General features: G+C 34.3%; 2 protein-coding genes across 2 annotated transcripts in view; both read left to right on the top strand.

Annotated features, from left to right (window-relative positions):
* The window catches only part of SPAG16 (sperm associated antigen 16), an 868000-nt gene extending 853248 nt beyond the window's left edge, over window positions 1-14752 (top strand). The window contains exon 17 of the mRNA XM_082395857.1: window positions 14211-14752. Within this exon, the coding sequence (XP_082251983.1) occupies window positions 14211-14386 (176 nt within the window). The 3' untranslated portion in view covers window positions 14387-14752. The remainder of the gene's footprint in view (window positions 1-14210) is intronic.
* A 3470-nt stretch (window positions 14753-18222) lies between these two features.
* The window catches only part of VWC2L (von Willebrand factor C domain containing 2 like), a gene marked incomplete at its 5' end in the record, with an annotated part of 32003 nt that continues 25409 nt past the window's right edge, over window positions 18223-24816 (top strand). The window contains one exon of the mRNA XM_082395858.1: window positions 18223-18612. Coding sequence (XP_082251984.1) covers window positions 18223-18612 — 390 coding nt within the window. The remainder of the gene's footprint in view (window positions 18613-24816) is intronic.

Raw genomic sequence — 24816 nt, 5'->3', positions numbered from 1 at the left:
TTTTTAGTTTTTTAAGGAACCTCCATACTGTTCTCCATAGTGGCTGTATCAATTTACATTCCCACCAATAGTGCAAGAGGGTTCCCTTTTCTCCACACCCTCTCCAGCATTTGTTGTTTGTAGATTTTCTGATGATGCCCATTCTAACTGGTGTGAGGTGATACCTCATTGTAGTTTTGATTTGCATTTCTCTAATAATTAGTGATGTTGAGCAGCTTTTCATGTGCTTCTTGGCCATCTGTATGTTGAGAAGACACTTTTGAAAGCTAATTCAGAATTATGTACAAGAGTTAAGGACTTTAAAAAGACATTGAAAGCAACTACTTTTTAGCACTTAGGATAAGATCATCCTAAGTAATACGTATTTTATTTTTTAAATTACAATTAAAATGATCTATTAATCTCATCTTGGTTTCAATTTTGTTTTTCTAACACATATTTAGTAACTTCAGTTATCACTATCTGGCTCTCTATAGGTGGTAACATAATTACTTAGACACATTGTATATATACCTAGTTCTAGAACACTGTTGTACTCTGATAACATATTTTTAGTCTTAAATGTAAGAAATGACTACACAGTAGTGATGACTTTATTATATGTCTAATATTCCTTAAACTCAATTTTTATTTTCCAAACATAATAGTGGAGAAAATAGTATAATGAACACCATTTACCCAATGACTATAAGATTTTTGTCAATTTTGTTTCATCGATACCTTCCCCTTGCATTTTCATCTATTTTATTCTGAAACAATTCCCAAAGAATGATTTTTTTTTTTAGTGTAAATACTGACTACAGCAAAAAGAGTATATTTTCTCAAGATAATGACTTCTCAAAATAACCTTTATCTATTTGGCTGTATATATTTTTAGCCTTTTTTTTCTGAAAATGGTCTCTATTTTAGAGATAGCTGAAATAATAAACTTTTTAGTGTTCCGAACTCTTCGTAAATCACATCAAGCTCTTTTGAACATGTGCAAGATTGTTAACTGAAACTTAAAATATATCAACCTAGATAGAAGAGCCCTTGAAAAGACAATTTTCTTAAGTCATTTTCCTTCCTGCAAACACTGAGATTATTAGGAAAGCTTTTTAAAAACTATGACATATGTTTCTAACTATAGAGATTATAACAGTTTTATTCTTTAACTTGAAATTCGGTGTGACTTGCTGGGTTGGCATTTCTTTTCGAGGTTATAATCTGGTATATGAATGGAACTCAGATATTAATAATCAGAATATCTAGTCAGTGCAAAGGAGGCTTGAGTTTAGGGGATATTTTCCACTTTCTAACACACATTGCTTGTTACATAGGTGTTCGGCTCTTTCTTTTCCTTTGCAACTGTAAGTCCCATTTCACCCCCACCTTCCTTGCAATTTTCCTTGGGATTTTTCTGCATTTGAAAGTCTGACTGTAAATCAAGGGACTCCAAACATTGGCAATCTGTTTAACAAAATAATTGTGCTGATTTCTTAGTGAAGTCAGATGCAATTTATTCACAGTGGAGTCTTTTAGGAGTCAAGATTATAGAATGAGATGGATTGCCAAATGGAAAAATAGTGGGAAAGTAAAGCACTGTTTCAGTGGCCTAGAATGTGGCTTGTTTTTGTTTGTTTTCTTCTCTAACGCAAATATTGACTCTGGCTTTGCATATGTGGAATGACTATCCAAAGTAGGTTGTAGTTTTTTGGGTTTTGTTTTTTTTCATGCAAAGTGTTCATTTCTCTTAAATAACAGCATTTTGATCTTCCTTTGGGTAACTCTTGTACACTCTCAGCTTTTGTAGTGGGCAGTCAGTCCTGGCTTTGTCCATCACACCTTTCCACTTGCCAGCCATAGTAATTGGTCCAGGGATAAGCACATGATCCCAGCTTGACAATGTGGGACATTTTTACCCAGTATGAAACTGCTGAGCAATAAAGGTACTCTTGCCATGGATATTAAGTTTGGGAGGCTCTGAACCTGTTGGGACTACAAAGTAGACAGAGCCTGCCTGAGAGTAAATCCACACTGCAGAAAGCAGAATTGAAAGACAGTGAGGGATGGCGCTCTTATAACATCATTCCAACCTCTTGGTCTAACTATTTCTGATTTCAGTCTACTTTTATTTCTGAGTTATAAATCTATATTCTTATTTTTTTTTTCTTTGCCACTTTGAGTTTTCTTTCACTTGCAACTAAACAGTTCCTGAACTAATACTCCATCTATTGACAAGTCAAATTCTATTTAAAAAACAAAAAAATTGCAGTGTCAACTTTGTCATTTTTATGCCTCGTGTACACATCTAAATCATTTGTGTCTTGTAACTTTCACCCCAAGTATTCATCAGGGCCCTAAATCTCAAATTGTCTCTTAGCTTTTATCAAAAGCCCATTTGATATAAGTTGGAATGCCAGATTAAGAGAGTAAGAATGAAAAAGTGTGATGGAGAAAGTCTGAGTAAAAACAAACTAATCATATAGTTGCTTTAAATTTTCTATGAGATACAAAGCCAGGCCATCAGAATGCAATATACTAGAATATTACTTTAGATTTCCATAAAGATGCCTTCACAGAATTATGAGTTAATATAAATTTATTTAGCACTTCAGGTAATAGCCAAATCAGCTTAGCTTTCTGACATAACTACTTTCCTTTTTCCCCAGGCTATAGAAAAGGTTTACAACAATCTTGGGTTGCCATTCTTGCTTTAACACTAGCTCTGTTACTTTAAAGAAGTTACTTCAGTTCTCTATGATTCTATTTCTTTCTCTGAAATGAAGCATGAAAATAATGTTTTCTTCACATATGGTTGTAAGTATTACAGAATATAATAGAAAATATTGAGGAAAAAGTAGATAATGGAAACTAGTGGGTTTTTAAAAAAAATTTTTATTGGTGTGTAGTTAATTTACATTGTGTTCATTTCAGGTGTACAGCAGTGATTCAGTTATACATATACATATATTCATTCTTTTTCAGATTCTTTTCCCATATAGGTTATCACAGAATATTGATTAGAGTTCCCTGTGCTATACAGTAGGTCCTTGTTGGTTATCTATCTTATATACAGTAGTGTGTGTATGTTCATCCCAAGCTCCTGATTCATCCCCCACCGCCACCTAAAACATGGAAACTAGTGGTTTTATCTTTTATCAACCCCTTCAAATCACTTTGAAGGTAACATGTCAATTAGATGGTAGGACTGTGTATTTCCTCAGGTAATGAATTATGACAGATTTGAAATTTAGGCTAATCTCTATGATTTCAAAGAGTTTAATTTTTCTAAAACCAAGCAAATTATACTACCTTTCATTTGTTTAGCCACTCCATACTCAAAAGAACTTTCACATTTGGTATCCCAGCCATTCTTTTCTGGTTTTTTTGGCAGTGGGTAGAGAGGTTATCATCAGGCTATAATTCTTTCATCACATATTTGCATCTTCTTGACTGTAACTACTAAATCACATATATGCATATTCTTGACTATAGCTATTAATGGTGTAGTGATGCTGATTTATCACTTAACCACTTTCACCCATTGGACGATATTGCCCAGGAGTAGGAAAGGATGAAGTTCTAAAACTAAGGATGCAATTATTAATAATTCACCATCTCAACATTAACCAACAGAAGCTGACAGTGTTTTCTGTCCCACAGACAAGACTCCACATTCAGAAAGGGGGATTCCCTTATAACAAAGTTAGTGATGACACAAATGTCCCTGAAGAGAAAATTTTCCGAAATATTAGAACTCTGACTTTTAAACTGTAGTACACATTATGGTTTAAGTAGGTAGTTAAAAAAAAAAAAAGAGAGAAATGCTAAGTACTTTAATTATAATAATATTTAAAAGTTAGTTTTAATTACTTTTTGGTATAAAATATAAGCCTTCAGGTCCTTTCTCTACTCAAGAATAATGGGGAAAAAGATATTGCAGTCTATGATTTGCTCTCAACTTCACTTTACCATAGCTTATCTGATCCTCAGAACTGAACTGAAACTAGATTTTCCTCTGACATCAGCAAAAGCTTTTCTGAAATGTTTGCAAATCTCCAGGTGCATGGGTCCCTGAATAAATATTATCTCAACACTGATCAGCTGCATAGGTGAAGACCAAGTTAGGAAAGAGGTCTACAAGGATTTCTTAATGAAAGCAGGTGGCTGTTGATATTCTAAATAGATTCAGTAATTAGAACATTTTTAGGACTTTAGGTGCATCTCACAAGGGATTTCTGTAATATTTAGAAGACAGCTCACATAGGAAAGCACTTGTTCAGGAAGATACTCATTCATGCTCTCCTAATAAATAGGGGGAAATTATTTTAAAAACTGCATATGGTAAGACCAAAAGTTCTGTTCCTAGCAGGGAAATACTTTACTTTTTGGATTTATGGCTGAGTTTTAGGAATTTCTGCAGTGTCAAAGAACTGCCTTCCTATATAGGACGTGGATTTCAAGTGTAAGTCAAAAAACAATTACCATATTTGTTTAAAACTTTATTTAGGGTGAACAGATAAAACATACTCTGTGGAACAAAATTCACTTAATAAATAACATTCCATACCAAGTTTAAGTAACAGTAGATTTTATCTTCATCCTCTCAGTTTGTTGTATCCATTAAACATATTATCTATTCTAAATAACATATCTGCTTGACTAGTCCTAAAATAAGATGTTGAAACTTTCTATTGTCATTTTATGATGTGAGTTTCCACCAAGAGAAATTTAAAATGCATTTATTTTTAGCCTATATTTACACTTTGACTCAATCCTTGTTCCAGTGGTACTACCTGCAAGAGAAAAGTTAAGACCTTTTAGCAAGAGTATACATAGTAAAAAAAAATACTGAAAAAGTTTAAAAATTGTTACCAGCACTTAAGCAAATTAAATTGCCAAGAAATAATTTTTTCTGAAACGTATTGATTAGTGATAGGGTGCAAAATAAACTAAATCAAATTTCACATCTCCTTCAGTGATGTTTTTGAAATTCTGAGTAATGACCCAGGTTGAGCCATTAATGCAAATCCTCAAAACTTAAATAGTTTCTTGATACTTTTCATTTTGAGGCATCTTTTAAAGAAACAACAGATGCCTCTCCACATGCATTCTAAAAATCAATACAATTAATCAATAATGCTCTCCACAGGTAATAAATGCTGAGAAGCATTTCTGCCTATCTATATTCATCAGGAGAATTGCTTCAAATTGGTTCAGATGTGTATAAAAATCATTTCCTTATTGATCAAAGCCTCCCTTCTCCACTCTGTTATTTCATATATGGCATACAACTGTTTTAGACTTCATATATATCTGTGATAAACAAATTTCCTGTGATCTATGTATGAGACTAATTTGAATTAAATGTAAAATGGGTGTTTTTGTTTCTTTGGGGGAACATATTGCTTGCAATTTAAAGCATGAATAATCATGAGAAATTACTGAATTTAATGAGAAATGGAATGATGTTTTTCATTCACATTTTCATTATTTGTAATAAGCTTAAAATTTAAGCTTTTTTGAGTCTGCTTCTATTTCTTATACCAGAATTCATGCAGACACATGCATTTAATCCAGAATGATACTATTCCTGGTGGTAATAAATAATAGAAAACTGCATAGTTTTAGTCAACTGTTGACTTATATTGCTGGCAAGTTATATTTCGGTAACATGATCAAACATGTAAGTAAATGGACATTGTGACCTTTTTGCTAATATATGTGTTAAGTGTATAGACAGAGTAATAAGAAAAGTATGTCTTCTAAATTGTCTAACAATAAGTGTACAGTTTCAACAGATATAGCATTTAATGAGTCTCATTAAATAGGACTCTATTCATCTTTGATCCAAACAATTGATTCATTGGGTAAATATTATTAGATTAAGGACTTTTCCAAGGAAGCTCAACTTCTAAGTCTTGATACATTAACTAGTGTTGTGAATTATAACGAAAAAGCCAAAGATTCCTGTCAACATGACTTAGTAAATTTCATAACCTTATACTACCTATTTTCCTTATCTGAATGTTCTATTACAAAATGGCATTATTTTGGCCACTGTATAAGCTACTGTGGAAAGTGTCACTGAACCACTACCTCCTTAAAACTTGACCACCAATTTTTACTTATTGAAAGGTTTCATTCATCTCATGATTTTCATTTGGAATTTCAGGGAATATGAATTATCATATAGTCAAGTCCCAATATCTCGACTTTAGATAATTTTACTTTATCATCTAACAAACAATTTAATTTTTCTTTTTTTAATTCTGAAGGAATCTCTTATGCAAAACAAAGTTGAAATCTTTCAACAAAACAAGAAGTGTTTTCATGAACAATTAGTGTAAGGAATTGGATAAACTATGTTCACTATATTCGAAAATACTATTTGAGTGAATCTGAGGAAATGTTAGTCAATGTTGAAAGCATAGCATCAGAAGGATGATATATTCTGGTTTGTTTCGCCTAGAGCAAAAATAAAATAAATTTTTTAACATCTTAATATAAAACACTTCCCAAAGATGTGGAGGTATCTAGCTTTCTGCTCACTAAGGCTCTATTGAATCTTGAGTACATGGTTGGGCTCTATGAGCTCTAAAAGGATAAACCTGCTTTCCTAAGTCTCTCATATATTCCCAGGAAGCTAACTAACTGTACAATAAGATTCTTGGAGTCAATAAGTACCATTAGGGTAACCACAGAAATGAAATTTTTGAAATATTTCTTGTACTTAAATAGAAATTAATCTTAAAGTATTCCTAGGAGCAAGCATAGATTCAGCTGGAAACGAGCTGCACACCCAAGAGATATTTACTCTGACTCATGTTACATTTTAGTGAGGGCAGCTTAATCACAGTGGGAAAGACAACACTGAGCCAATCAATCAATAAAATTTCATCTGGAGGTATTAGGGCATGACGTGGAGGATAAGAGCATTAGCTCTGGAGTCAGATAGTCCTCATTTCCAGATTCCACCACTTATAAGCTGAGTGGCTTTGGGGAAGTTGCTTTTATCTGTCTCATTTTCCTCCTGCATGAAGCAGGGTGTGTGCCAGCACTGTCCAGTAGAAACATAATGTGAACCACATATACAATTTAAAATTCTTAGTAGCCATGTTTTCAAAAATCAGGTGAAATTAATTTTTAAATTTTTTAAAATTTAATACAATGCATCCAAATTAGTATTACTGTGATATGTAATTAATTGATATAAAATTATTAATGAAATATTTTACATTCTTTTTTCATACTAAGTCTTTAAAATCTGGTGAGTATTTTACAATGACAGCACATTTCAGTTTGCACTAGCTGCATTTCAAATGCTCAGTCAGTAGCCATATGTGAGTAGTGGCTGCTATCATGGATAGTGCAGGTATATATTCACCCCATAGGGTTGCTGTAAGGATAAAATGAGATAATGTGTGTAAAGTGTTTAGAAAGGTGTTTGGCAAATAAAAAGGACTAAAAAAGGGAGTTGTGAAAACTGTTACTGTTATAACTGAGTACTGACTACAGCAGCCTAGGTGCTAAACTGGGGTGAAAGCAAAAATATATGACATGACTCTGTTCCTGAGTAATTACAAAGTTAAGAAGGCAAGATAAATAAATAGTTAACTATAATTTATGGCATCTTATTACCATATGAATGTATGAATAAAATGCAATGAATGCTCAGAAGAGGAAGATCTTCCCCACTAGAATTGCTTTGTACCCACCTTGGTGAAGAAAATCATTTTGAACTGGGATTTAATCAATGGGTTGACTTTTCTCAGGAAGATAAGGTAAGGGACCATGAAGCTAGCTAAGAAAAATATTCTACCAGAGGAATAATAGGAGCAATGATTCAAAGGTGGGGAAGTGAAAAAATACACTCAAGAAATGATGGCAATTTTTGATGGAAAACACAGTGTTCATGTAAGAGTGTACTTGGGTGAGTAAATGCAGATTTGTATTAGTGAAGGGTGTTTAAAAGCCATGCTAAGATACTAGGACATTTTCAGTGTCAGAAGGAAATAGTACAAAGAGCACTGATTTGGAAGTCAAAGATCTGATTTTAACCAAGTTCTACAATTGCCATGAATATGCCAATTTCTTACCTTGGGGGAGTCACTTCATCTCAGTTGTGTATTTTTAAAGTGACGTAATTAGATCTAAAAAAACAAAACCTGAGAATGTCAAGAGTTGTAAGGGATCTCTTTGTTGTCACTGTTCCTGCTGTTTTTGTTGTTGTTCTATTCAAATTTATGGTATTTTAGGATGGGAGTGGCATAATTGAAGAAAGCTTTAAGAATTAATGTAGGTAGATTTAAAAGTAAAGAAATTGTAACCAAAAATCACTTGGGGTTATCTTTTCAATGGTCCTGACATCTTAAAAATAAGCACTTCAATATTGTAAACGTAACAGTTGGAAATGGGAAAATTATAGAAAAGTAGCAAAGAAAAATGGATAAAAGTTGGGTTAAGGATGGAGAGGGAGAAAAGGTGTGAAATGATTGCCACTGCAGTTTGGACTCTGAAAAACAGAATATAGTATTCAAAATTGAAATGGAAGAACTAGACAGATAATTTTGCTGGAGATGTGGGAAGGGATGTAATATGAGTTTGTAGTTTTTTAGTAGGTACAATATATACACTAGAATGTGTGCTTTTAAGAATTAATTGATATATGTGGGAGATGATGGAGGAGTAGAACATGGAGCTCACTTCCACAAATATAGCAAAAAATACATCTAAAAGTGGAACGATTCGCACAGAACACCTACTGAACGCTGGCAGAAGACCTCAAACTTCCTAAAGGGCAAGGAACCCTCCACGTACCCAGGTAGGACAAAAGAAAAAAGGGAAAAAAAAAAAAAAAAGAAATCGGGAGGGCACCTGTGCTTCAAGGAGGGAGCTGTGAAGGAGGAAATGTTCCTTCACCCTGGGAAGGCTCCTCACTGGCAGGGAGATCTGTCTAGATGGAGGGGAGCTTTGGAGCCTCAGAGGAGAGCACAGCAACCGATGTGCAGAGGGCAAAATGGAGAGTGACCTGCACAGAAGGTCAGTACCACCCCCCTGCACTCTGCAACCTGAGGCCACTCGTCTGCTGGTGCGGGCAGGGGCTGGGTGCTGAAATTCAGGTTTCAGTGGTCAGACCTAGGGAGAGCACCAGGGTTGGCTGCATGGAGACAGCCTGAAGAAGCTGGAGTGTAGCAACTGAAGGTCACTCGGAAGAAGCCTGGGCCTGCCAGAGGGGCAAGGCACCATTGTTGGGGTCACACGAGGAGAGGGGCAGGACCATCATAGGAGCTTCTTTCCCTGCGCACATGTGCTTTCAGGGCTCTGGGGGCAGGCGCAAGCCACCACTGCCATACTGAGCTCCAGGGTGGGCACAGGCTGCCGCCACCACTAAGAGACCCGCAAGTGGGCTCCAGTGGCTGCCCCCACTGTCCTGGGAGTGCATGGGCCATGGCTGCAGCTAGGGGACCTGCAAGCAGGCACCAATCACTGTCCCTGCTGTCCTGAGGAGTGGGCAAGCTGCCACCACTGCTAGGAAACCCTGCAGCAGGCACCAATCTGCTGAGTGTTAACACCTATCCTGAAACTCGTCCAAAAAATTGCAGAGGAAGGAATGCTCCCAAGCTCATTCTATGAGGCCACCATCTCCCTGATACCAAAACCAGACAAAGATGTCACAAAGAAAGAAAACTACAGGCCAATATCACTGATGAACATAGATGCAAAAATCCTGAACAAAATACTAGCAAACAGAATCCAACAACACATTAAAAGGATCATACACTGTGATCAAGTGGGATTTATCCCAGGGATGCAAGGATTCTTCAATATACGCAAATCAATGTGGCACACCACATTAACAAATTGAAGAATAAAAACCATATGATAATCTCAGTAAGATGCAGAAAAAGCTTTTGACAAAATTCAACACCCATTTATGATATAAAAAAAAAACCACTCCACAACGTAGGCATAGAGGGAACCTACCTCAATATAGTAAAGGCCATATACAACAAACCCACAGCAAACATCATTCTCAACAGTGAAAAATTGAAAGCATTTCCCCTAAGATCAGGAACAAGGCAAGGATATCCACTCTCGCCACTTTTATTAAACATAGTTTTGGAAGTCCTAGCAATGGCAGTCAAAGAAGAAAAAGAAATGAAAGAAATCCAAATTGGAAAAGCAGAAGTAAAACTGTCACTGTTTGCAGATAACATGATACTATACATAGAAAATCCTAAAGATGCTACCAGAAAACTACTAGAGCTCATCAATGAATTTGGTGAAGTTGCAGGATACAAAATTAATACACAGAAATGTCTTGCATTCCTATACACTAACAAAGAAAGATCAGAAAGAGAAATTGAGGAAACAATCCCATTTGCCCACACATCAAAAAGAACGTATTGGCTTGGCCAAAAAAGTTCGTTTGGTTTCAAGTAAAAGACATTTTTCATTTTCACCAAGAATTTTATTGAACAATGTATTCACTAACCAAATGAACTTTTTGGCCAACCCAATACCTAGGAATAAACCTACCTAAGAAGGTAAAAGACCTGTACTCAGAAAACTATAAAGTACTGATGAAAGAAATCAAAGATGACACAGATAGAGAGATATACCATGTTTTGGGGTTGGAAGAATCAATATTTTCAAAATGACCATACTGCCCAAAGCAAACTACAGATTCAATGCAATCCCTATCAAATTACCAATGGCATTTTTCACAGAATTAGAACAAAAAATTTTACAGTTTGTATGGAAACCCAAAAGACCCCAAATAGCTAAAGCAATCTTGAGAAAGGAAAACGGAGCTGGAGGAATCAAATGCCCTGACTTCAGACTATACTACAAAGCTACAGTAATCAAGACAGTATGGTACTGGCACACAAACAGAAATATAACTCAATGGAACAGGATAGAAAGCCCAGAGATAAAACCACACACCTATGGCCACCTAATCTATGACAAAGGAGGCAAGAATATACAATGGAGAAAAGAGTCTCTTCAATAAGTGGTGCTGGGAAAACTGGATAGCTAAATGTAAAAGAATGAAATTAAAATATTCTCTAACACCATACACAAAAATAAACTCAAGATGGATTAAAGACCTAAATGTAAGGCTGGATACTATAAAGCTCTTAGAGGAAAACATAGGGAGAACACTCTTTGACATAAATTGCAGCAATATCTTTTTGGATTCACCACTTAGGGTAATGAAAATAAAAACAAAAATAAACCAATGGAACCTGATTAAACGTAAAAGCTTTTGCACAGCAAAGGAAACTAGACTTGCTTCTTTTTTGCTTAATACATGTTGAGATATTTATATTTTTAAATACCTTTATGAACCAATTTGGCTATTTTATTTTTAAATCAATGTTGGCAAACTATATTATTCTATGTTTTTTAATAATATACTTTAAATCCATGTGATATTTGTGGAATATGTGCATTTATAATTTAGTATAATTATTCTTAAAATACCATGTTAAATGATATTTTAAATAATCTATTCAGGAATTGCATGTTAGGAGACAAAATTTTATTAAAATGTTATAATGGTTACATATTTTATTAAAATGTTATAAAATTTTAAATGTGAAATAAAAAATTATATTTCTATTTTGAAAGGCTTATTCACTTTAACATGAACATTGTTGGTACAAGTTTTCATAAATCCTCATAGTACTATTTAAAATTTCATGTCTACCATATTTTAATTCCATTGACCAAGTTTGATATAGGTACATCTTCTATTCTTCCGAAATTTGTCATTAAGACTGTGACATTGGTATGACCAATGATTCATATTGTAGTTTACTTTTTATTGCCAATCATCAGGATATATAGAAAGATAACTATGCACATGTCTCTAAATACTCTGTAGAGATGTCACCAATAGTCATACTGTGATTTTTTCTTTTGGGAGTGCCACCTCTCTGTCTCTCACACCAACAGATACTAATGTAGTAATTGACACATCCTGGTTAAGTAATTTTGAAAATCTTCTAACCTAGAAAGAGTTCAGCATCTCAGTTCCCAGTAAAACTAAGTTTGGGGTCAGACATTATATGCCGTGTAATAATCCAATATACTTTAGAGATGAACATGATTTTATGTATATACACACACACACACACACACACACACAATCTTACAGCCTTTTGAAAATGAATTCAAGTAAACCTGAAAACCTCACCATAAACTTGCTGACTCAAATCTGTTCTAACAAAGACACATTTTTTAGATACCTGAGGCATGGTGCTGCTGAATTATATAATCCTATCATTAAATTCCAATATTATCATTTTCTCTATTTTATTGAACCAAGCTTTCAGGAATTACCGAGAACTTTCATAAATATTTCCAATTAAACTTTTTACAGATTTGACTCCAACAAAAGATAATGGTTTAAAAGCTAAATTCTTTCCTTTTTCTTTACAGGCTTTGATTCTGTTTGGTTTTGTTTTCAAAAATAGAAAATGATATTTACCACCTTCCTAGTTGTTGTATGAAGAATACAAGAAAAAAGTTATTTGATTCTTAGGAAAGTCACAAACAACAACTGCCTACAGTGTGTGGCTGGGAGTGGAATCCATATGTAATGCCTCTGTCGGCAAAGACTTAGTAGAAGGGGCTTTATAATAAATATTCACATCTGCTGCTTTGGACACTCTAATCCATCCTAAGGATCTTTGCTGTGTCAGGCTTTGTTCTAGATGAAGAAGCTCAGTAGATATAAAGGTTTGCAAATAGGCCATATTTATCATGATTAACTTTACTTTTATAACTTTTCTCTGTTTTAGAGACATTCATGGCAATTTGGGTTATAATTCTTGATTAAATATTTGACTGTGACTTTTATGGCAATATTATTATTGAAATTTTATTATGGAATGGAAAAATTCTATTTTAACAATATATCACCTACTTAACATCTGTCAAGAAGGCATCACTGATAACAATGCTATGCTGGATGTGGAAAAAATGACTAAAACCCCAGGCTCTGGATTCAGAGTGCTTGTGATTAAATACTAGCTCCCTCCGTATCTAGGGTGTCATCTTAAGCAAGTTACTTAGCCTTTCCAGGACTCTCTTTCTTCACCTATATAATGGAGTTAATATTATTTTCTTTATCATTAGATATTGTAAGGATCATATGGAATTATCAATATATATGTTAGGTACTAAATCTAGTATCTAACGTGTTGAAAGAGTTTAATGAATTTTAAATGGCATTACTGGAATGATAATATTATATGCCTTCTAAGTATGATTAGATAATCCCAGGGACAGTACTAAAGTCATTTATTTAACCCACATACTTATGTAGACATATTCTGTTGTTTTTACTTACCTCCAAATTCCCTGATAGTTTGCTGCTGGACTTCTTTAATAAAAGTATTAGTTAGAATGGGATTGCTGATATGTTTTTCACTTTAAGGAAATTATTAACTCACAAATATATGGTATAAATTTTATGAGAATACTCTGTGCTGTATTTAGCTCTCTTATGACACAAAATTTTAGTTTAACAGAATTTTGAATTTTAAATTAGAGTAAAAAACCTAAGACATCTTTGAAATGGAGGTATTTATTTTCACTTCAACTCCAAAAAAAATTTGTTGCACTAATGAGTACCACAATTTTTAAAGTATAAATGTATATTATTAGTTCTAAGTAGTGATTTAGTATACTAAACAAATTTAATTATAATAAACAAATTTAAGTTCTAAATTACCCACTGTGTGTATATATGTATATATGTGTATATATGTATACATGTATATATGTATATGTATATATCTTTGCCTTAGATACATTTTGAATCCTATTTTTTAACACTTTTTTTCAGAAATAATTCACTCGAAGAAGAAAGCTTCATTGCTTAATTGCTTTCAATCTCATCTTCTCAAAATTATCAATCCCAAATATAAGGAGACTAGCAGGGTATTTGATGACCTCTGCATGTAAAGTAGATAGAGCATTTTAAATTTTATAATCTAATCATTGGCATATCTTAATTTTAACTGGAATTATTTCCTATACAGCCAGGCGTTAGTTCATATTTAATGACTGACATCTCACGTAAAATGAATCTGAATTACAGTTGAAACAAAACTGTATATTCTGTTGCTTATAAACTGTGACTGCTTGAAATAAAACTTTGATATTCATTCTCTCTCCCTGTTTCTCCCTCCCTCCCTCTTTCTCTCTGTCAGGTCAAGTTTTAGCTCAGGCAAGTGGCAATGGGGTTATCCATTTGCTGGATCTTAAATCGGGGCAGATCCACAAATTGATGGGCCACGAGAGTGAGGCTCACACGGTCGTATTTTCTCATGATGGAGAGACTCTGTTTTCTGGAGACTCTGACGGCACCATTCGAACGTGGTCTTGACAGTCAGCATATCCCACTGCGGAGGGCATTCCCTTTAAGGCTTGAAAATGCCTTGTATAGTCCCAAACCAGTAAATATCTGGTTAAATATGCCAGCAGGTAACATTTACAATTTGCTTTAAAACATGCTTTGGACATATATTTTAGTGCTCATTACTGTTACCAATAAAAAAAAATAACTTTCTGCTCATTTTTTTGTGTCTGGGTCTTTTTCTTTCTCCTTTTGATAAGAATTTCGAGACAGTGCATCTTTGCTAGCGGTTTGGAAGAAACAGCTTTACAATGACGCCTAATGACAGACTAGATGAATTACAGGAGATTGATTCTGAATGTTACAAAACAAACTGCAGGAGAACCAGGCTACTTTTTTTAAAAAAATCAAATCTAAACTGCAGGAAGACCTGCAGTTTAATCATGTAGCACAGGGAAAGTCTTTCTGTAAGCAAAGGGTCAAGTAGAATTGGGGAGCATACATTTTCACAGATTCTTTAACAATGATTATACTTTATCTGTTAATAATAATCAGAGACTGCAGATGGCTTAAGTCTAAATGCTAGGCTCTTCCAGAACTTTCATCTCTGAAGCCCATGGGAGAATGCATTAAGTATAATTACAATAAAAAATGAAAAGAAAAACATCGTAATCTCAATGCAAGTAAGTATCTTGCACGTAAAATGCCTTTCCCCCTTTAATGCATGCATCCACTGTATAAAGTGCGACTGCTTAGAGAACGCTCTAGCCTGGTCCTAAGGAGCAGCTCGGATTTCGACCGAGCTCGGCTCAGAAGCCAGTTGTTGGCGCTGTCCGTGGTGCTGAGGAATTCCCAGCTGCCGGCAGAATGAGCTCCAAATCAGCAGTCTGCAAACTGCGCTCAGTGATGCAGAAACCCAGCTAAAGTTGCTCCTTTCCTTCATGTCCACAGTTAGTATTTTCTGGTGTTTAAGGGGGGAATTCAAGCAACATATCGTGGATGATGCTGACGGTACTGCCAGCGGAGTGGGCTTTAAGCTACAGCATGCTGTTGCTGATTTTGATCCTCAGAGCCTAGCCAAATCACCTCTACTGCCATATCAAACACTGTGTAAGTGAACTCATGTGTGGAGGAGGCGTAATCAGCCGGGAAATTTCATAGAAGGATCTGGGAAAAGGCTAAAAATAAGTTCAACATGATTCTGCTACTGGGGTCTGGATTGCTACAGGACCAGCATTGCCTCTTGCTTTGAATTCTGAAGACAGAGCCAAAGCATATTTCTTATGTGTGTCTGCTGTGTTTCTCTCTGGAAGGGCGGGAGACTGCTTCTTGACTGTGTTTTGAAATGGGAGGTAGAATGGATTGCCTTTAATTCAAGCCTGAAAATGTATTCTTTGGATAATTAAAAAGAAACTGCTTTTCTAAAACATACCTGATCTTTTAGTTTGTATTCGTCAATGACCCCCACCACCACCATTTAACCTCCAGAGTGATTAGGTAAGTGTATCTCATGACATGAGTTATGTTTGTTTTCTCAAAGAAATAGATGCAGTCATTTAAAATCATATGTAGCAATATGGGGTGGGGGAAAGTTTAGCTGGGAAGTGATCCTCAGTTTAGCAATGTTTGCTTACTTATTAAAAAATCTTCAGATAAACATTTTGATTTCTCTAATGTTTCTTCTCTTAAATAAATATTAAACTGCACTAGAGTAGCTTAATTAAGAAGAATGCTCTTGAAAAAAATAGCTTTCTTATACTGAAAAGAAGACCTTGTTTCCTCCATGCAGATTGTAAAATATATTTCATATAATAAAAGCATGCTTAATGTTTATATAAAGTAGGTATTACATCCCTATTTTTACCTTTAAGTTTACATTCACCCTAACCTGACACATTAATGCCTACCTGTAGCTTACAAAGAGATCATTTTCTATGTCCTTTTGAAACAGAATGATATGTGTATTTTATATGGCTTATCTTGCATGTATTGACAGATACTACTAGAAAACTATAAGAAAGCACAATAGCTCCTTTTTCTTCTAAGATAAACTTTCTAAATATGTGGGAAATGTATAAATGCATGCTTTAATTGGAAAATTATGCTTTTTCAGAAGCTTATATTATGTTTGTGTGCTCTGTAGTAATTTAAGGGAAAAAATGCTTTGTCAAAGGGAGCTTCCACCTTCTCAAGTAGAATTATAGGTTTGCATTTTTTTTTGTTCTGTCATGACTCACTGTTTTTGACATATTTTAAAAGAAATCCATCTCCTTTATCATTACCTACCCAAAAGGAATTCTAATATTAGAGAGCAGTTTTCTCTTAAAGGAGGGCATGAATATACTCCCTTCCATTTTACTATTACTAGAATTTGCATATCTAACTTAAAATGCAAGTATAATAGTTCTTGAAGTTTTCTAATGCTATCTTTATCTTATTTAAAATTATCTGCATGTTAGACTAAAAATCGATGGTTTATCATTGCTATTATAATCTGAAAACAAACCAACAAATAACATTTATAAATGATCTGAAGATGTCCTATATACAATTTTAGCAGTATTGGCATAAAGCCAGCATCATTTAAATAGGCAAATGAACTATTTTACACTTTTCTTATCTATTACTCCCTAAAGTCACAGTTTTCCCAAGGCTTTGTATGAGTTAGTCACTCTGATAATTTAAATAAGAGCCCCCTACCAACACTCCCCACCAAGCACTAATACTAAGTGAAGTGTACAAGAGTCAATAACACCAAATTAATAAGGCATATTTTCTATGAATTGGCAACACCCTATTTTTAAGAAACTTCAATAAACAGTTACACTGGCATTTTTGTGCAAATTGCCTAAATGCAAGTATCTTTGGCATGTCAAAAAAGAGTTATGTTTTCAAGAGTGTGTGAATGTCATTTACTTTATGTTGAAGTAATTAATTCAAGTAGTATTTATTACATGAATATTAGAGTCAAGTTGCTGTAAAAATAATTTACAGATACATCTTTCCTGCCCACTAGGAGCTTACTTCCTGAGTAAAATAAAGGTGTGGACAATAATACAAATAAATTTTTAACAAATCCTTTTCAATACCCGGCATTTTCTTATTTATTATTTAAAGTTTTCTTTCTTTTATTCACTGTGGAATAGTTGTGCTATTTTCCTTCTTAACTATGTTTCAAAATCCAGATTCATGTTCCCTTAAACAAGTCACCTATATTGAGACCATTGTTCTCCAATTATGGGCATAAAGAAGTAAGAAGACCTTTGTAGTAGCTGCATCCAATGATAATTTACATTCAGCTGTTGGTTTCTTCCCTTTCTTTTAGAAGTAGAATGTCTTCTCACTAATGTCTTGAGTTTTCTTTCAGATGATTGTAACATATATACATTCTGTCACTCATTAGTTTAATCAGTGAATTCAAAGAGAATGTGAATTCAAATATTCTCAAGTTATTTGTAACTATTAGTAAGATCACCCTTTGAGTCTCGGTAAAACCACTTCTTATAATTTAGACAAAGCTAGACCTTTGAAATTCAGAAGGTAAATTTAAGCTGAAGATTCCTAGGTGAAATAAGTCCATAAAGGACAATTTTAATGCATATATGGCCAAGGATCAACCCTCCAAACTTCATAATAAAGTGTAGATAGTTGCATGAACTTAGTTGATTTGAGGTCTTAGTAGCTTCCAAATAGATCTCCAATAAACATGTTAAGAGCATGGGTTTAAATGAATCTATATTCTCTTTATATATGTCAAATTATTCTTTTTAAATATTTATTTTTCAGCCTACCCCTCTTGTATTCTCATGGAAGGAGCTGAGTATATCTAATATTAGGAGAACATCCAGAATCCTTTGAGGAGGGGGATGGCTCTTCATATTCATGAAGCTTGCATACTTCTGTTGGTCATCCCCGGATTGGTCACCTCTGCTGCCATCAGTCATGAAGACTATCCTGCTGATGAAGGTGACCAGACTTCCAGTAATGACAATCTGATTTTTGATGACTATCGAGGGAAAGGGTGTGTGGATGACAGCGGCTTTGTATACAAGTTGGGAGAACGATTTTTCCCAGGGCATTCCAACTGTCCATGTGTCTGTGCTCTGGATGGACCTGTTTGTGACCAGCCAGAATGCCCTAAAATTCACCCAAAGTGTACTAAAGTGGAACACAATGGATGCTGTCCTGAGTGCAAAGAAGTGAAAAACTCTTGTGACTATCATGGGAAAAATTACAAAATCTTGGAGGAATTTAAGGTATGAGTTACCCTTTTTATTTATTGAATACTAACTTTTTACACCACATACTTAGATTACTACATTAAAATGACAGTTGGAAAAACACAGTTTTAAATTTCTCTTTGATTTACAAAAATATGACTCCAGTTAGCATAAGTACCAGTGTGGTCAACAAATAGGTAATTGGTTTGTTGATCAGTATCTGTAGGGTTTCACAATAACTTTTTCCTTCAGAAGTATTTGGAGCATGTTACCATCTTTTATTTTTGCCCTTAAACATTTCTTTGGTGTTATAAGAAAATATGTTTTCTGAAGGAAACAACTTTGTTTAAAGGCTATGTGTCCATTAAGTTAATGTTTAAATTTTGTGAGTTTTTGGGTGGGTGTGTGTGTGGCTTATTAGCCTGTAGTTGGAGCCATTTAATTATAGTCTAGAATTATCTATTTAGTGTATGGAAATGCAAGTGCTACAGAGACACACTTCTGAGCTGTGGTCTTTATATTAAGAATATACATTGGACTTACTTATCGTAGAGCATGGTCCCCATTCTGTTCTCTGCTCATTAGATTTTTTTTTTTTTACTTACAGGACCCCAGAGAGAACTGAATTTTTATCATAGTCCCTTGTAAAAGGTAGTAAAAAAAAAATAAATAAATAAATAATTTTTCAGCCTTTCAGCCTCCATGGTACCATGGTATTTCTTAGTCTTTCTTTTATGCTTGTGTCATATTTTCAAGTAACTTGGAATTCACTTTTATCTCTTATTGGAGTCTCTTTTCTCTAATGGCTAGTTTTAATTAGTGTTTCCTACAGCCAGGTATGAACCCTTTAGGTATAAATTAATATATCAACATGTCCTCAAATGTAATGGCAGTTTGTGCCTTGGAGTTTCTGTCATACTGATGGCTTGATATAAAGATTTTCATTTCACCTAACTAAGTTCTGTGACAAGGTGCTCAGAATCTTGTAGGCAAAAGAAGATATAGCTAGTTTTCAGTGAGACTGTTTATGTTTGAGAGAAGAAATGTTCAGTTATTAGCACTGACCCAGCTTCCTTCTTTACAAGAATCAAATGGTGGAAGAAGTCAATACGTGGAAAAAGGTTTTAACTGATCATGATCAGAGTACTTCCTGTGTATTGGCAATTCATTGCATTTGGTCTATTCCAAGTTATGGGCTCAAACCAGTTCTAATTTACCCAAGGAACCCGTTTATTTTAACTAGATTCCTCAGGACACGAGAGAAATTTTAATGATAATTATCATATTCAACTTTCTTACACATAAGTGTTATTCTAGACTTTTTTTTTCACGCATTATGATACTTTGTTGCACAATATTGAGAAGAGGCTTGAGAGTCTAGTAAAATTACCATTATTGACATCAAATAATAGTTGAGTATCATATATTTATTAATACCTTTCTGGTCTTTAACATATTGGACACATTTTGATATTAGCTACTTTTACTCTTAGGATAACAAAAGTAAATGCAAATACTCAACACGTGATTGACTCTAGACATGGTTCTAGAATCATGTCACTCTCTTCTAACATGCATATTTATCTAGAGTAGAATGCAAAAAGACATTTTAAGATAGCCTAGCCCAAACAAAAAGTACCCAAGATAAAATGTGAGATTATTACATATTGATTACCAAATTATATAAAAGAAGAAAAGATACTGACTGGTTTTTTTTAACTTAGCTCACCACTTAAAATGCTATAGTTTTCCCTGTTTTTATTAGATTTTATTTTATCTCAAAGGTAATAATAATTTTACCATGTCAAACAATAAAGACATATCAAGTTAGTTAGTAATTCCTTTACTCCAACTATCTGTACCTGCTATAGTTAATATTTAATCTGTTGATATGCACAACTTTTTCCCTGACTTTCAATATCATTGATTTTAAATCAATGTGATTTAAAAAAAGAAAACAGATGCCACTTTTTCACAAGGATTTAATTTTAAGAGCTTTAGAGATCATTAATAAGAATGAAGAACTGAGACCAAGAAAGTTTGTTACCTGTCCAAAATTGTCAAGTTATTTAACCTATTTCTAAATACATTCAAACAAGAAAGCCTATATCAAAGCACTCTAGAGTCAGAAAGACCTGGATTCATATCCCAAATTCATCACTTAGATGTAAGATTTTGGAAGGAGTCCTTAAATTTTGGAGCCACAGTAGCATTCGCTACAAAATGGCCATCATGCTCATTACTTCTGATGGGAGGAGATGTTGGAAAGATTTTGTGAGATAATTTATATGAAGTTAGCAGTCTTGTGATGACTGGTACACAATAGATATTGAACAAATGGTTGTTTCACTCCTTCTAAACTCTAATGTCCAGGGATTTACTCTAAATTCTCCATTCCTCCATGTCTTCACCTACATTTTTATGACGGAAGCTCGATTTTAAAAGTCACTCAAGTGAAAGAATTCCAACACCTTTTTTTAAATGTTCTACTTATCTATGTGAACTATGTACGCCTAAGTAAATATCAGCCATCTGATTGTCTTCTAATTTAGTTTCTTGTCTCTTGTAAGCTGATCTTTAAAGCTGTATGCAACTTTCACATAATAATCTTGGCATGTTATTAAGAAGGTTGTATTACAAGATATTTTTACATGTTATATATTCATCCAACAAGTATTTATTGGGCTTTTTGATATATAAGATACTGTAGGTGTACTGTACATACATTAGAAAGTAAGGTATCTAGAAGGCAAAATCTCCACCCACAAGGAAGGCATGAACAACGTGGAGAGAGAAGTGGGGAAAAGGAAGTCTAAAGTGTGTGATTGTGAAGGTCAACACCAAGGGATTGTGGTGCCAGAAGCTTATCAACATGGTGTGAGGTTTGGTCAGACAAACTTTCTTTTTCTTCAGGATGGTCACAGATGAGCCTTAAAAAATTAAAATTTATCCAGGGAGATTAAAGTTCCAAAGAGGAAACTGCTTGAGCAAAATCAGAGATTGGGATGAATAAAATCTGCAAGGAGAGGAGGGAGATGAGAATAACAGGAAGATGGATCTTACTAAAATGCCATTATAAGGAGAGAGACATAAATTTGCCTAGCATTTTTGGAACGTGGAAAGAGGAACTTGAGTACTGGGCCAAAATATTTAGATTCAGTCTAAAGAATAACAAGGGACAAAATGCAGGTTGTTATACATAGAGATGACCTAGTTAAATATGTTTTTTAAACAAAATGACTTTATAGCCAAGAATATAACTGAATAGAGGTGAAGAGATATTAATGGCTGGGGAGGTGGAGATGACCAGCATGCAAAGGATAAAAACATTCAGGGCAGTCTTGAGGATAAAAATCTAAATTCCCTAGTATAGTCTAGATTCTACACATCAACCTCTCCAAGTATCTCAAACTCTCAGTGACTTCTCTTCCCTGTGTGCTTGCTCATGCTGTCCCATACTTTTTCACCATTTATACACACCTGTATAAGTCTTACTAGACTGCTTCAGAATTCCATTTAAATCTCATCTCAACTGCAAAGCCCTCTCTGACTGTCCTACTTCTGTATCCTGGGCTGCGTCTCACACCATTATAACAAGGACAATAATCATAGCCAGACACCATTAAGGCCGTTATATGTATTATAGCACATTTCATAATAACACTATGAGGTTACACTTTTATTAGCACTGTTTTACAGACGAGAAAACTGAAGCACCAAAGTGTAAGCAGCTTGCCCAACACCATATCTAAAGTAGAAGAACTAGGATTCAAACCCAGGCATCCTGGCTTCAGAATATAAACTCTTCACCACCTTTACCACCTCTGTCACACTGCAATAACATAAAGTGAAAGGACCTGTCTCTCCCACTGGACAGTGAACCCTTTGAGGCTAGGGACAGTGTTTTCTTTTTTCTCCTCTGTTCCCAACCCTAGCCCCATATAAACCACATAACAGGCATTTAATATATTTGGTGAACAAAATGAGTCAGGTTATAACTGAACACATAGAATAAAAAAAGTTGCTTTAAAATGCCTTCATTTCTTTCTGTTTATGTGTTGACCTCTCCATTTTAATTAGAGAAGCATTCAAGCTTCAGGTAAAGAGTGCTCTTTGGACCCCTAAAGATGACACGCATTGTTCATGAAGCACATATTTCCATACTGCTTCTACTTTCTACTCCTTCTCCCTACCCCTTCCTAACCAATACTCATCTTGGATTGCATCTCCATCCCAAGTGTTGTAATGACCATCCAGTGTTTTAGTTGTGTGGTCTCACTCTATACAGTTACAGAAACATACTGAAGTCCCTGCTTCAGTCTTTTCTGATCACTAAATTTAAATGTAAATCACTATGTTGTACACCTGAAACTTATAACATTGTACATCAACTATACCGCAGTAAAAAATAAACATTTAGTGTGGTTAAAAAAAAAATTGATATACATGTGTCACCTGATGGAAAAAATAATGTTATTTATAAACGTTGGGGTTTTTTCAACACTTACTGATGCAAGCTTTGAAAATAGATTTCTCTCTACCCTTTTTGAAAACTCTAAATTTTCCAGTGTTCTGGTAATATTGTATTAAGTTAAAGGTCATTGTATAGTAGGTTTTCTCATCTTTCTTTTATGTGTACTCAGGCAAAATGACACTGGAACCTACTTTTTGAGAAATAAGAAGTATAAATAATAAATTACAATAGCATTTCCTACAGAAAAACTTGATTGGAAATGTAGGTTCTATCAGCTTTGGCTCTGTGATAACTATCTCATGCTGAATTTCTTAAATGGAGAAATAATTTCTTATTTTGCTCAGTATTTTTATAACTCTCACTCAGCTGGAATTAGCCTTTTTGGATTTTTTTATACTTTAAAACTTGTAGTGTTTTAGTTTTATTTCAGACACTGACAGTTGATCAGGTTTCTGGTTTTTATTTTTAATAGGTTCAGTGTGGTTATTTTCTCATTTTGCACATTTTGTAAATATGTTGTTGCTTTTTAAAAAAAAAAAAAAAACATGTTTTCATGCTGTGGTAAGCTGCCTAGTTTTTGCCCTGAATTTTGGATTTAACATTTAAATCTTGAGGAAAGCAGCAAAGAGGACAGAAAATTAATCAGAGTATTCTGCCAAATCATCACACCCATAAAAAATGTCGATGCCAACTAAGGTTTAGAACTGACTTGCTCTTCAATGGGTACATTCACAGGAAGACAGGTTTCCCAACTTTCTCATTAATCTATGCCCCCATCATTAATGTCCAATTAACATTAATGGACATTAAATCTAACATTAAATCTGTAAAAGTGAGTAGAAAGGCTTTTTAAATTTAGGACTGGGAGTTTGTTTCTTTTTTATGTCTGTTTGTTTTAATACAGAGAAAGAATGGAAAGTAACACATTCTAGGAACTGATAACCAAATAGGTGAAAGAACAGGAAAAAATGGGGGTCTGTAAAGAAATCTCAATTGAGGGGACTCATAGTTAACACCTTGCGGAAATACAACTTATTGTACCCCACCCACTCATCTGCCATGGCACCAGTTTCTATGAGAGGCACAGAAACTAAGATGTTTGTACTAGGACAGAGGGGTACAGAATGCATCTTTCCAGAGGTATGAAGATTGTATGTATGTATGTATTTTAATGCCACCAAATGGAATCAAATGTGTTATGTCCTGCTGAAATATGAGAGGCAAGGCAGTGAAAGTTTCATCCTAACAACTGGAAGGGTTTTTTTTGTTTTATTTTTATTTTTTTATTTTTATTTTTTGACCCTCTGTATTTATTTTAATAACAGAGAAATGGGTGAATTTTAAGAATATGGGTGGGATTTTTAAAGATATTTTTCCCAAGAGAGGATATACAAGTTCTCAACAAATGATTAATGGAACAAACAGGGGCATTTGTAAGATTTCATCCAAAGAAAGTCCTAGAAAACATCATAATTTCATACAACAAAGATAATTGAGGTCTTTGTTGGGAGATTGAAAAGACTAATTCCACAATCACTGACTCTGCAAAATGCAGTTTTTGTTTTGTGGAACATGCTGTAGTTGTTAATATTGAAACTGCCTTTGAGTGAATTCAAGAATGGCTTCTCCTTTCAAGTAGCTACAAAATAACAGAGATTAAGTAATCTTAATCAGTAATGACAGTTGCTCCTCTGGAGCTCAGCCCTCAGCCTGTACAACAAACACGCTCAAAGTGGATAATTCTCAATGGGGGATATCCATCTTTG

The sequence above is a fragment of the Balaenoptera borealis genome (genome assembly GCF_965194805.1).
Source record: "Balaenoptera borealis genome assembly, chromosome: 6".
Taxonomy (NCBI): Eukaryota; Metazoa; Chordata; class Mammalia; order Artiodactyla; family Balaenopteridae; genus Balaenoptera; species Balaenoptera borealis.
Note: the sequence above shows the minus strand (reverse complement) of the source record. Positions and strands in the feature narration are given on the sequence as shown.